The sequence below is a fragment of the Exophiala mesophila genome (assembly GCF_000836275.1).
Source record: "Exophiala mesophila strain CBS 40295 unplaced genomic scaffold supercont1.3, whole genome shotgun sequence".
NCBI classification, from domain to species: Eukaryota; Fungi; Ascomycota; class Eurotiomycetes; order Chaetothyriales; family Herpotrichiellaceae; genus Exophiala; species Exophiala mesophila.
This window is the reverse complement of record NW_015622506.1, coordinates 4,557,042-4,570,392: the sequence shown is the minus strand read 5'-3', so window position 1 is coordinate 4,570,392 and position 13,351 is coordinate 4,557,042. Positions and strand designations below refer to the sequence as shown.

The 13,351-nt window shown below is 50.1% G+C and overlaps 3 protein-coding genes and 1 non-coding gene across 5 annotated transcripts; 2 read left to right on the top strand and 2 right to left on the bottom strand.

Annotated features, from left to right (window-relative positions):
- Nucleotides 1-273: 273 nt before the first annotated feature.
- On the top strand, nucleotides 274-6,124 carry PV10_05128. Of its 2 annotated transcripts, XM_016369744.1 has the most exons (3): nucleotides 274-607; nucleotides 650-803; nucleotides 853-6,124. In XM_016369744.1, the coding sequence occupies exons 1-3, from the start codon at nucleotides 478-480 to the stop codon at nucleotides 5,801-5,803; spliced, it is 5,235 nt and encodes a 1,744-aa protein (XP_016225532.1). In that variant the 5' UTR covers nucleotides 274-477; the 3' UTR covers nucleotides 5,804-6,124. The 2 variants fall into 2 exon arrangements, with proteins under 2 accessions (XP_016225532.1, XP_016225531.1); XM_016369743.1 differs by having other exon boundaries at nucleotides 274-803.
- A 392-nt stretch (nucleotides 6,125-6,516) lies between these two features.
- Nucleotides 6,517-9,221, top strand: PV10_05127 (uncharacterized protein). Its single transcript, XM_016369742.1, has 2 exons — nucleotides 6,517-8,758; nucleotides 8,817-9,221. The coding sequence occupies exons 1-2, from the start codon at nucleotides 6,667-6,669 to the stop codon at nucleotides 8,831-8,833; spliced, it is 2,109 nt and encodes a 702-aa protein (XP_016225530.1). The 5' UTR covers nucleotides 6,517-6,666; the 3' UTR covers nucleotides 8,834-9,221.
- PV10_05126 (uncharacterized protein) lies at nucleotides 9,145-13,213 on the bottom strand. The gene is made up of 2 exons (XM_016369741.1): nucleotides 12,804-13,213; nucleotides 9,145-12,752 (listed from the first exon to the last, which is right to left on the bottom strand). The coding sequence occupies exons 1-2, from the start codon at nucleotides 12,946-12,948 to the stop codon at nucleotides 9,394-9,396; spliced, it is 3,504 nt and encodes a 1,167-aa protein (XP_016225529.1). The 5' UTR covers nucleotides 12,949-13,213; the 3' UTR covers nucleotides 9,145-9,393.
- PV10_05125 lies at nucleotides 13,214-13,298 on the bottom strand. Its single transcript has one exon. It is a non-coding gene; the product is annotated as a tRNA-Gln (tRNA).
- Between the last annotated feature and the right edge of the window lie 53 nt (nucleotides 13,299-13,351).

Here is a 13,351-nt window from a genome sequence, read left to right as displayed (position 1 = left end):
AAGTGGTGCCCTAAAGAACAGGTTACTGAGCCTTTAAATTGATGAAAGAATTCTTCAGCACAGAGAATCTGATAGGCTTAGGTAAGAATTCCCACCAGGCTGACGAGGCTGCCATCACGCTTTTTTTTGCGGGCAAGTTGGCCTTGGCAAGGCTGGAGAAGCCTGGACTAAGCCAATAATAGTTTAGCCCCTCCTGCCTTGCGGCGTTCGTCCGTGCTATTTGGGGCAGGGACATTTCCCATCGCAATTGCCAATAGTCTCTGTCACTCTTCTTCTCATTCTCTTTAAGGTATGGATCACTCTCTTTCATCCTAGAGTTCACTTCTTCACACCTGAATTCACACCGACCGCTTTGGATTCCCTACGCAGAGGCTGGAGGAGGGAGAAAATGGTTCGGCATTTTCACCGCGCATTTCCATCCTCCACATCCTATCAATCTGAAGAGCACTGAGCTGCCGTGAGCGCAGCGAAGCCGTCATGAATGGCAGGGACAACGTTCAGGTCGTCATTCCACGGCGACCACAGAACATGTCTGGGCGTCAACACCTTACTGTGGACGAAGCCCTCCAGTTCACCCCAATGACCACAAGCATTCTGCCATCTACTGGTACGTTGACCGGCCCCCCGTCGATCTCAACTGACATTTTAGATCGCATCCCTCATCCTCAACTTGGCAACCCCTCCTCCTTTCGACTTTCCACTCCCTCCGAGCGACGAGCATTTTATCAAGAAAAATGGATCAATCCAAAGGTCAAGGAGCATCTGGGTGCCTTGCTAGATTTCTCCCGCCGTGACCCAAAATTGTATTTGCCCACTTGTCTGTTCACCGGATATCAAAGCTGACTCTTTCAGGGCATTCAAGCGTCCTCTGACAAGAAGCGAGACCAAAGCGAGATCGGACTCTGGACTGCATCCTTTCGCAAAGATGGTCCTGGACAGCAGTACCATTGAACATACCTTTCCATCAACAATTCCCGCTCACATGCCAGTAAAGAAACCAACCTCACTTCAAACAAAACCGAAACCTCTTTCCAACGAGATCACAGTCAATATTCCCAAACCCCCTAACTCTTTTAATCGAGATGAATATAGAGTTATGCCGAAATCACCTCGTCGCGCCTTGGACAATTCCATGACGAACGGCAACGTCAACTTGACCGTCAGTTCAAAGAAGGAGAAGGACACGTTGATCTTGCGAGCTTTTGAAAATCAGATGTTGGAGATTTTCGAGGCTCAAGATCGACTCGCTCCGGATACCTCTGCCATGCCAACGACCATCGATCGGACCATCTTCTACCAACCAGACGACACTGAGGACTCTGAGCCGTCTCTTTCTATCGGCACCCAAGAGGCTCTCCAACGAAATCTCACCCAACTTGTCTCTAATAATCGCCTGCGTGATGTCTCAACTGATTATCTGAAACGGCTTCAAGCGATCTGCGAACCTGCTATCGAGACGGCACAAACAACGAATCTGAAGTTGCAAGCTAGTGCCTCTGATGATGACATTTCAGCCTGGTTATCACAATTACAAAAGGCAGAGAGCGGGATCTCTTCGGCGTGCACCCTTGCTTACATCGTCCTCGGCAATGTTCAGAACGAGAACCTTGTCAATCTGGAAGTCCTTCAGTGGCTACCGAACGTATTGGTGAATGTCTTTGAGAATTGTTTGATGCCGGTCGTGGAAGCAAGGCTGGATGCCCAGGACGCCCAACTCTTCGAAGTTACGTCTTCTAATCGCGAAGCCGTCAAGCGCTTGCTCGACCTGGGTCGCAAGTTCCTAGATCTTCTAGCAAAAATATGCATCGAGGTCAAAGGTGCTGGCTCTCTGGTTAATGCCACTGAGTTTTTGGCCTCTCGATTGATCTTCGTCCAGAATGCTGGCAGCGAGAAGACATCGGCCATCGGCGTTCAAGTCTTTGAAAGAGTGCGAAAACAGGCGATGGCGGCCCTGGCAAGACTGTATGCAGCATTTCCTTCCGAAAGAGATGCGATCCTGGACGAGGTGCTCTCATCTCTCGACAAATTGCCATCCAACAGCCGAAGTGCGAGGCAGTATAAACTTGGGAACGGCAAAAGCATACAGCTTGTCTCTGCCCTGTTCATGCAGCTTGTCCAGACACCTGCCATACCATCGGGTAACTTACGCTTTTCCAAATTGACAGCAGGCCAAAAGCAGCGTCGTCGAACCGTTGACGTTGAAAGCGAAGATGACGATAGTCTCGAGGACGAGAATGACACTGGCCTCGAAGATGACCTCATGGACAAAGATCCATCTTCCCGACTAGCTCGCCAAGCAGGTGTGTTGCTCGAAGATGCCTCGAAAAGTGCTCAGCAAATCGTTCTATGGATGGTCGACAAGGCATCCAAAGTGACTAAAAGTGGAGATTCGCCGTACCGGAATATTCTGGATCTCTTCATCGAAGATCTCACCGTCGTCCTGCCATTAACCGATTGGCCGGCCTCAGAGCTTCTTTTAACTATCCTAGCGAGGCGAATGATTATGCACGTGGACAATGACAAAGCAGCCTCGACCAAAAACATGGCGCTCGAGGCATTAGGAGTCATGGGCTCGGCTATCTCAACAACGCGAGCTTCTGCGCGACATCTGTCATCAAGCATTTCTCAGACCAGCGAATCTTCTGCGACTGTGTATCGACTTTGCGATCTCGTCAAGGAAAACAGTCAACTCAGGATTCCCGATGAAGATCTAGTTTCTTCAAACGGTCCCTTCTCACTTGTCCATACTTTCCTCCGAGCGAAAGGAGGCGACGGGCTGCGATCACGATCTGCAAGGGCATACCTACTGGTTCGCCATGCAACACACTTTGCAAAGGCTTCGAAAACCCGTCAGAGCGATGGCGACCTGGAGGCCATGACAGATGACACGGCCGCGAGGATCCTCCAGCAACTCGAGGAGCTCGATAACTATCACGGGATGTCGGCAGACGAGGAAGACGTGACGCCTCAGGAAGCACAATTGGCATACACCTTGTGCATACTCAACATGCCGTTCTGCAACATGTTCCCTCGCATTGCCACTACGTTGACTTCATGTCTTTCGAGTGACCAGGCCCAGGTCAGGAGTCGCAGTATCAAAAGTGTCACAACGATTCTGGAAACGGATTCCAGCCTGCTCGACTGGGTTCCCACAGTGGCAGATGATGTTTTGAGATGTGCGACAGACGATTCTTCCCTCGTGCGAGACTCAGCGCTCACATTGATCGCCAAGTTCATAGTACCCCGGCCATCCCCACAATTGCAGCACAAGGGGTTTACACAATTACTTCGATGTACTGGAGACTCAAATGTGGGCATTCAGAAGCGAGCCATCGTCCATTTGAAAGACTTTTACTTGACTGATGCGAGGACAAATATCAAGGATACCATCACTACTGAGTTTCTTCGCCGCACATCGGATCTCGAGACGAGCGTTGCCGAATTGGCCCGCAAGACTTTATTAGAGATCTGGATATCACCAAGACTTGAGGTCCTCAACAACCACGATGACAATGCACGGCTTGACGTGGCTATCAACGAACTGAGAACACAGATTGTGTCGTGTATCAATCGTAGCTCGGGCGCCCTTGGCGTTCCTCTCAAAGACTTCTTGGTATGGACTCTGAAGAATACCAAAAGCATCGACAAGCTGCACAATCTGTACTCTCGCATAGTCAAGAAGCTCCTCGAGACGGCGAATGGGTCCGAAGCAGAGCCATCCGATCTCACTACGCTGGTTGCCTTTGCGGAAGCAAGACCACAAACGATTCACTCGGGTGACCTCGCCAGTCTGAAAAGCTATCTGAAAGACATGAAGCCCGATGAAATGCCCAAGTTTCGGTCCGTGGTTACCATTTTCCGGTGTGTGCTACCGAATTTGTCCAGCACCCAAAGCCAGCTTCTCGAAGGCGTCCAGCAAGATCTTATGCGTTCCGCGGGCAGCCTTGCCCGACTTGAAGACCTACAAGAGGTCATGTCATGTCTTCGAAGCATCGATGGCGTTCTGCACCAAACTCGGAAACTCGCCGTCTTCGCAGTTTCTGTGCTCCAGAATGTCATCCAACCCAAGGTTGCGCCAAAGACCAAAGAGGCTCTGATCAGTCAAAATAAGGCGGCTGAGATTCCAGTTCGAGAAAGTATTGGCCGACAAAAGATGCTCCGTCTCCTGGGCAGCATTTTCAAATTCCTGGATTTCGAACAACAAGTAGGCATCTTTAAAAATGCGTTTCCCGCATTCAAGGCGGGATCTGTGGTTGGCTTCGTGTGCGATACGATCGTTCCGTTCACGTTCAAACGCGCAGAAGCTGCGGTTCGACTGAAGGCTTTCGAATGTTTGGGATCAATATGCCAAGCATGGCCAGGCCAATTCAACAAGAAACACATTCGCGAGACATTCTTCCAGGTCTTGGACGGAAGCGCGCTCGACACTCTAGGTGTCCAAGATGCTGCACAAGCAAAGCTCACGGTATTGACAGCGTTCGAGGGCCTGTATGCGGCACGTACCAAGGCAAAGGCCGACGGTACTTCATCAGAGGAGGATACAGAGGTACAGGCTCTGAAGAACATTGGGGGAGATCACAAAACTCGCGAGGATGACAGCGCCATCTCCACAATCACCAGCACCGTTGTGAGCCATCTGCTCCGCATTGCGATGTCAGCCAAAGGCGAGGAGGCACTTCTCGCTACTAAAACATTGGCGAGCATCGATCATCAGGGCATGACCCATCCCAAGGAGAGCACAGCGGCCTTTGTAGCCCTCGAAACCAACCCAGACGCCCGGGTATCTCAGGCAGCGACAATCGCTCATCGACACCTTCACCAGCAGCACGAGTCAGTGTGTGAGCGTGAATACGTACATGCAGTGTCTGAAGCCTGTCGGTATCAGGTTGAGGTGTTCGAAGACCCTCGAGGGGCGACAATGCCTGGATATAAACCCAAGCTTGCTGCAGCTTTCGAAATAATCAGTGGGAGCGGATCAAAATATGTCAGGAAGTTCCTCGGCAATATTGTGTCCAAGCTCAACACGGAGCATTCCAAGCTGGAGATTGGGCCAACAGGCGCATGCAACCATCTTTATTTTACTCTGTTTGTTTGTCAAAATCTGGCATTCTTTGAGTACAAGAAAATGGACGAGCTTCTGCATACTGTCTTGCAATTGGAGCTAGTCTTTGGAAAGAATGGCGGGGAGACCGCCCAGGCGATTGAGACAGAACTAGGTCCAATGTTGACGGAACAAGCGAATGCAGATGAGACCGAAAATGGCAACCAAGCAATGGACATGGAGAGCAAGGTGTCTGTAGATCAGGCGGTTCTCAGAAGGCTCTCTGTGGCGGCTTGTGCTATTTCATTGGTCTCGGAGACGCGAAATTTCCTGAAACGACAATACGGGATCTCACGGGATGTCAAGCTGGCAGTGTTGCAAAGCAAGCAATCGAAAGATTCGACCAAAGAGCCCACCAGGGTTCACGGGATCACAGGAGATCGCTACTGGACAGCAACCAACGGAGCAATCGAGTCTTTAGATAGCACCGAGGGCATGCTCTCCCGGTGCCGGGAGTTATTGAGGATCGTCAGTATTGACGACGAGGTCAAGATTGCAGCAGAAGATGACGGAGAGGGGTTTGGGATGGAGAGCGGACCGGAGCAAGTGTGGACCGGGCAGCGCGGCAAAAAACGCAAGAGTGCAGGATCCATGGGAGGTACACCAAAGAAGGCTCGAGGCAGGCTTTCGAAACAGGGAGCAAGGAGATCGTCAAGCACTTCGTCACTGGAAGAGCATCCGGACGGCGATTTCGCAGGCTGAGGAGTTCAGAGCTGAAACGATGGGGCCGAACAAATCGAACAAGTCGAACAAAACAGACAAAAACAGGGTTCATGAAAACCAGTCTGGTATGGGCGTACAGGTGGTTCTCTGATGATTTGGCGCAATCCATGAGGGAAATGGGAACTTGATATTTTGATACCCCACACAGTTTTGGGCGTCGAGACCAGGGCATAAATGTACAAGAAATGACCTAGCGGACGATACATGCAAGACAGACAGAAGAATTCGATAAATCCATACATAGCCACTGGTTCAAGAAGCAAAATGGTGAAAATGCAAACGACGTTGCTTGTGGCGGTGGCAGTTGCTTTTCCCCAACGTTCAGTGCGCTGTGAGGTCATTCCTTTTCTCTTCTCATTGTCCCAGTACCAGATGGATTTGTTTAGCCGTCCATTAGGGACCAATTGAGGGAATTGGAAGCGAGGAAAAGCGACTGGGCGATGGATGGTGGACTGTCGTCACTACTAAAAGTACTTAAGTAGTACGAGTACACAAGCTCTGCCGGGCCGGGAGGAAGCCAGGGTGCCAGTGGGAGTGGGTGCTTAGTGGGATGGTGGATCGATGACAAGATGAAAGATCTGAGCGCTGAACCCACTGAACCCATGCCATTCGGGCTTTCGGACACGATTATGCGGTCATTGGTGTTGGGCGCATGCTAAAACTCCTTACACTTCCCACCTCATCCGCCCTCTATGCACGTATAGCTCAATTTTGGTGCATCTGCAGTTTCTTCTTATCTCGACAGCAAGTCTTTACCCACAGCGATTGTCCGTCAAGCCTCGAGACATCAACCATTCTACATTTACAGCATGCGGTAGACGATTGCTGCACCTGGGTCAATCATGGAGACGTTGACTCGATTCTCACGCCATGGCCATGGCCGACTCAGACTCACGAAGCTGAGGTGCAGCCCTCCTTCACGCTCCTTCCTCACGACTTCTCCTCTGGCAGTGCCTCGCTCTTTCCATTCTTCACAACCATCGCTCCTGCCTGCGCCTCCTGCTCTGTCGACACGGTCGCTCTTTCTCTCCTGTCGCCCAATTTCCTCTCGTTTCTCTCCTCAATTTGCCTCGCGAGCATCAGTAATCCACGTCCGGTCTATCTCGACCAAGGAGCTCCCCAACCACCATGGGCCTGTACTTCGCTTTGCCTACCGCGTCTTTGCTTGGACCGGCATATTCATCGTCGTTACAGGATCCCTTGTTCTCGCCTTCTTCATCTACGATGCCTCCACATACAGAGAGTCCTCCGCTGAGGGCGACATTCCCGTCTCAGAAGCCGCCCTATATCCTCGGCGGGGAGGCCCCAAGAATCTACCCATTGCTGAGGTACTAGTGGACGATGAGGATTGTGAGCATATGCGTGAGCAAAAAGATAAACCCAAACTGGTCATCCTGGGCACGGGATGGGGTAGTGTCGCTATGCTGAAGGAGCTCAACCCTGGCGATTATCATGTCACCGTGGTCTCGCCTGATAACTACTTTCTATTCACACCCATGTTGCCCTCGGCCACAGTCGGTACGCTAGAGCTTCGATCTCTCATCGAGCCCGTCCGCCGCATCGTCAACCGCCTACGAGGTCATTTCCTCAGGGCAGAAGCTATAGACGTCGAGTTTTCCCACAAATTGGTCGAGGTCGCCCAGACGGATGCCAGCGGAGAAAGACAGCATTTCTATCTGCCTTATGACAAACTCGTCATCGGCGTAGGCTCCACCACGAACCCCCACGGTGTCAAGGGCTTGGAAAACTGCAATTTCTTAAAAACTATCGACGATGCTCGTCTGATCAAGAACAAGGTCTTGAGAAACTTAGAGTTGGCCTGCTTGCCTACCACAACCGATACTGAGAGAAGGCGGTTACTCTCTTTTGTCATCAGTGGAGGCGGACCCACTGGTGTCGAATTTGCTGCCGAGCTGTATGACATGCTGAACGAAGATCTCCTGAAATCTTTCCCCAGGTTGTTACGGAATGAGGTTTCTGTTCATGTCATCCAGTCTCGGGGGCACATCCTCAACACCTATGATGAAGCTCTTTCCGTTTATGCTGAGAAAAGATTCGAAAATGACCAAGTCGAGGTTCTCACCAACTCTCGAGTTCAAGAAGTCACCCCGGACAAGATCATCTTCTCACAGTTGGAGAACGGCAAAGCTGTTATCAAGGAGATTCCAATGGGCTTCTGCCTCTGGTCGACCGGCGTCGCCCAGACTCAGCTCAGTCGCAAACTTGCGGCCAAGCTGGGCGACTTTCAAAACAATCGTCACGCTCTAGAGACTGACACACATCTGAGACTGCTTGGTGCCCCGTTAGGGGATGTTTATGCCATTGGTGATTGTTCGACGGTCCAGAACAACGTTGCTGACCACCTCACCACATTCCTTCGTGGCATGGCATTTGACCAAGGAAAGGATCCCGATGCACTGCACATCACTTTCCAGGACTGGCGAGGTGTTGCCCAGAAGGTTCGAAAGCGATTTCCACAAGCCGCCGGTCACTTAAAACGCCTAGATCGCCTTTTCGAAGAGTATGACAAAGACAAGTCTGGAACCTTGGACTTTGGTGAATTGCATGAGTTGCTTGTTCAGATCGATAACAAATTGACGTCTCTGCCAGCCACTGCCCAAAGAGCTAATCAACAAGGTCAATATCTTGGTCGAAAATTCAACAAGATTGCCGCCGCCATTCCCGGATTCAGGGCCAATGAAGTCGATTTTGGTGATCTAGACGAGGCAGTCTACAAGGCATTTGAGTACCATCACATGGGAAGTCTTGCGTATATTGGAAATGCGGCCGTTTTTGATTTTGGGGGTTTGAACTTTAGCGGCGGCCTGATGGCCGTCTATCTCTGGAGAAGTATCTACTTTGCCCAGAGCGTCAGTATCAGAACTCGTATCTTGCTCGCTATGGACTGGAGTAAGAGAGCTATGTTCGGAAGAGGTAGGTCACGGCGAGAATTTGCTCCTGTCCTCCAGCGCATTGCTAACATCGCTTTCAGACTTGATGAGCTTTTAGAATTGAATACAGGAAGACCAAGGTCTCAACAGGATCTCGATCTCCGCGATGACAGATTTCACAAGTGTTTCTTGTATTCTACCTGGTCATTTGTTGACTCAGACATGAGTCGCGTACCCAAGGCCACCCGAAGCTATAGGGGTTTCCCGACTCATGAACAATATGACAATGGATGCGACCTGGCGATAAGAGTGGAGCCATGTCCCCATCCGCAGTAAATCATGCCCATAGAAACCAGAAGGGAACGGAATATGATGCGAATCAGCAGAGGAATTACCCCAGGATGTTTGCAATGGATTTTGAGCAAGCGATATAGGGAAGGGGTGGCTATTATAGAGATACCGCTTAGATATTAAATCGGAGCCGAAATGTTACCACAATGCTGCCGGAAGTTGAACATTTGTCCACAGCCCCCGAGTCGTGTTATAACAAATGAGAACACTGAAGCTTGAATCGATGATTCCCTCGATCCATAGTCCAAACTAACAACTCCTAGCAGGTGTAGGTAGCACTATACATTGCACGCATTGCACCCTTTGACGGACGACGGCTCTCACCCATCAATCAACCTCCATCTCCTCAACCACACCTGCATCATGTGTCTTCTTATCAATCGGCCTCTGCGCCTCCCACTTCGCAATCCCGTCTCTATCACACTTCTCCATAACCTCCCGACTCAGAGCATCGATAATCCTCCTCATCTCCACATCCACCTTCCCCATCCTCGACACTCCATTCCCACTATGATCCCTCACATTCCTCGCCACCGCCAACCACTCCCTCACACCCACCCTGGTGATCAAGGTATCACTGCCGCCCGGAATCTGCAATGCACGATACACAAGCTGGAGAATCCGTCGTCTCGTCTCTTTCGGACTCGCTGGCGAGACATAATATGAGAAAAGACCCGTAAAGACTTGTGCTCGTCGATATAAATCCAGATCCAGTGTCGTGCGGAGTGCCATGATTAAAAAGTCGAGAAACCACGCTATCTCGGCATGTTGGGCATTTGTTCCCGGTGTGTCGTCCGAGGTTGTCTCGGTGAGAAATTTCTGTCGTGTCCAGTAGGGAATGAGACGGTGAGATGTCCATGATGGGCCCAGGAGGAGAAATTCATTGGTTTTGCTGTACAAGGGGGAGGATGGGTCGGAGAGGACGGGGAGGAAGTGGATGGCGAGTTCGGAGAGGAGGGATGGTGGCGGAGGAGGAGGAGATGATGATGATGTCCTTTCTCCTCCGTCGGAACCTGTTAGGATTAAGGACCGGATGCTTTCACTGAGTTCGCCGAGGAGGAGATATAGTTGTGTTTTTTCACTGTAATTGGAGTTTTCCACTGAATGTGCCACGGTTTGAAGTGTATGGAACGCTTGAATTCGAACCTCGTGACTTGGTGAAATGGTGCATCGGATTAGATTTGCCAAACGTCCAGATTGGATCTCGGTGTCGAAATCCGATTTCTCCCAGCGGAAAAGGCCAGTCAAGGACTGAGGAATAGGTGGGGGTTGGCTGAAGACAGTGTTGAGGTCGAGGTCGTTGGCAGGGAAGAGACGTTCGGCCATCTTCACAGTGTCGACGACGGATGATCTTGCTTTTGCCTCGAGTCCGCCAGCGGCGTCAATTGGGGAAGATAGTTCGATAGGTTTCTTGAGCTGTTTCTCTAGAGCTTTGGTCAAGATCTTCTTCGACCGTGCATATTCGTCTGGGAGATTGAGCATTTCTTGTTGAAGGACTGTCATGACTCCAAGGTTCTCGCCAGCTTGACCCATAGCCACAAAGAATCTTGCGATCCAGCCCGCGATGTTCTTGACATCGTCTTCGGATGCCTTCTTGGCGACAAAGGGCCATTGCTCGGCGACACAGCATGTCAGTAGACTCAATGGAGCTTTGTCCGATACTTCATCCTGAATGATTTCAATTCGATCGAGATATTTGACTGGTCGTTGCATTGTACGAGTCATGCAATTGTCCAAGAACTCATATGTTGCGAGTTCTGGTTGGTATTTCTTAGATTCTGTGAGGCTGAGAATCAGCACATCAAGCGATCGACTCGCATTCAGAATTCCCCTAAATACCAAGACATCTTGAAGGATCGATAATGCACTTCTCACCAGGCTAGATTCGGGAGATCGGGTGCAGAATCTCAATAGTGATGTCACGGGCGATAGATCTTCGGGACTGGGTTTCTGCCACCATCGGGTGGTAGAGGAACGGGACGCAATGTTGAGAAGGTGGAGAATCTGCTCATTGAGAGTACCCTGTGCATAGGCATCCAAGTCTCGGGAAACAAGGTTCTTGATTGCAGTAGTCAAGAATGGAGCGGCGTCAAATTTGGCCACCACCGATATTGAGGGCAAGACATCATAGTGAGTAGCTATGCACTCGAGGATGGTACCTCGAATCTGCTCGCTTTCTTTGTGATCTGACATGGTTCCAATCACCTCTTGCAGTGGCGGAAACCGCTCGCTGAACAAGCTGATCAGGCTAGTGGATGCTTGAGCCCACAAATCAGATAAACGTGATGCTTGATTAACTTGCTCCAGTACAAGCTTGAGTTTCTGAAGAGCGATAGTCATGTATCGCATCGTAGACATGATAAGCAAAGTGTCCTTTGACAGGAGACATTTGCTGAGGTTTGACTTGTCCAGCGGTCGAGGAAGAATGTTTTCAATAATGACAGAGAGCGGTGGTGGATTTTGGGGTATAACATCTGGCCATCCAAAGTTCTCTGGAACTGAAAGTTGAACGATGGAGAAGAGGAAAGCAAACTGACCACGCCAGAGAGGAGTATCTCCCGGCTGCAGGTTGAACTTGGTTCTCTTTGTGAAATAGTCGGCGACCAGTTCAGGCGCTGCGGAGAAGACTGAGAGAATCAGCTCATTATGTAAAACGTCTTCTCCTGGTCGAAGGGTCTGCAGAAATACTGACAAGACTCCATTCTTGACCGGAATCCTTTCGGCATACTCGTCAGTGAAGTAGGGAGCATCCAGGCCCAGAGGCACCATATCTCCGTCATTGCCCGCCACATTTGCATTGAACCCAACGGGATACCATCCGTATTGCGGATTGACAATATCACTGGAAGTACATATTTTAGTGAGGACTTCATGAAGTACCGCCCTGACAGATAAACTGGAGTCGTCTTCTGGCACGTCTCGGTCGTAGGCATATAGCTTTGCCAATGCGGTTAAGATTCCTGAATTGAAACATCGACTCTTCAGCCTGCCACCCATGTTTGGATCATCGAGGATAAAATCGACTAGAGCACGTAGGGTGGCACAGACAATGTTCGGCTGCTCGGTGGACAGGCCACGGATGGCTGAGTATATCAAACTGCCGTGGGAGATGAGCTCGATTTTTGCCGCGTTGTCGATGTACTTGAGATTGGCAATCAGAAACTCGAGTGCTGATCTATGCGCAACAGAAGGACTTTCGTCTGCTGTCTGAGACCTGCCCAGAATGTCGTCAAGCCTTCTGTAGAGGTGGTCGCGCCTATTGAACACGTTGGTGGCAAGAGTACCTTGGTCGAACTCGATGAGCTTTGTGAGAAGTCGCAAAGCAGGAGCAATGAGGTGCTGCTTGGATCTTGGCGATGATAGACACTTGTCGAAAAGTCGGAGTTGATCACGTTTGAGAAGACTGTGTCCTAGTGAGATACCAAAATCCCGCAAATCGAGGGACGTGTCGATAGATTGGTAGAATTGAGCGAGGACGGACGGTATCGAAGCGAGAAGACTTTCATCGTTGGTTTCACTGGCATGGGACCAGATGGCCAGAAGGTCTGGGAAATCAACCTCATCGTGAGATGCCGATGACTGTTCCTTGCAGTACTTGCTTAAGATTGCTAATCGACGCTCGTACTCGCCATCTGTTTTGTTGGATACGGATAACTGGGATAGGAAATTGGAGAATTGATCGAGTGCTGATGTAAAATCAGACGGCGTCCGTTTCAAAGCGGTCGAAGATATCTTACCTGCTTTCAATTGGGATGACGACGAGCTCTTCCAATATCCAAAGTTTTGATGAAGTTGTTCAGAACTTTTTATAGCTGGAAGTGCTGATGGAAGGGCATCATCAGTCTTCCTCCTCTTGTTGGCCCTCTCCTCAGTCGTCGGCATTTTACTGAAAAAAGGGCATCTGCAAAATCGCGAATCTTAAGAATTCCGTTGCGGCGTTGACAATTTCAAAAGTACCACAACTAGTAGTACTGCTTCGTAAAGTACAGCTTCTGAGAAAAAAGTCTGGCCTAACGGCGCCAAGTTGTGGTTGAAGTGATAATTTATGAGCCATATGAAATGGAACCTGACCTTGTTTTCCGTTTTTCCGACAGCAATAAGTGTTGTTGTGATTCTACCTAAAAAAATTTCAAAAAAGATGATTTTGAGGTCTTACCCGGATTCGAACCGGGGTCTCGAGAAAATTCTGGGATGATCAGAATCTCACGTGCTGACCGCTACACTATAAAACCAATGCATCGTTGCCGGAAGGTGCTCGGCGGGCGAATTTTGGCTACGAATGAGA

What these genes read in the sequence shown, in the direction of transcription:
- PV10_05126 (XM_016369741.1), bottom strand. Translation starts at nt 12,948, where the DNA reads ATGCCGACGACTGAGGAGAGGGCCAACAAGAGGAGGAAGACTGATGAT. An exon ending in GTCATCCCAATTGAAAGCAG is followed by an intron (nt 12,753 to 12,803) that starts GTAAGATATCTT and finishes ATTTTACATCAG; the next exon opens with CACTCGATCAATTCTCCAAT.
- PV10_05128 (XM_016369743.1), top strand. Translation starts at nt 478, where the DNA reads ATGAATGGCAGGGACAACGTTCAGGTCGTCATTCCACGGCGACCACAG. An exon ending in TCCCGCCGTGACCCAAAATT is followed by an intron (nt 804 to 852) that starts GTATTTGCCCAC and finishes TGACTCTTTCAG; the next exon opens with GGCATTCAAGCGTCCTCTGA.
- PV10_05127 (XM_016369742.1), top strand. Translation starts at nt 6,667, where the DNA reads ATGGAGACGTTGACTCGATTCTCACGCCATGGCCATGGCCGACTCAGA.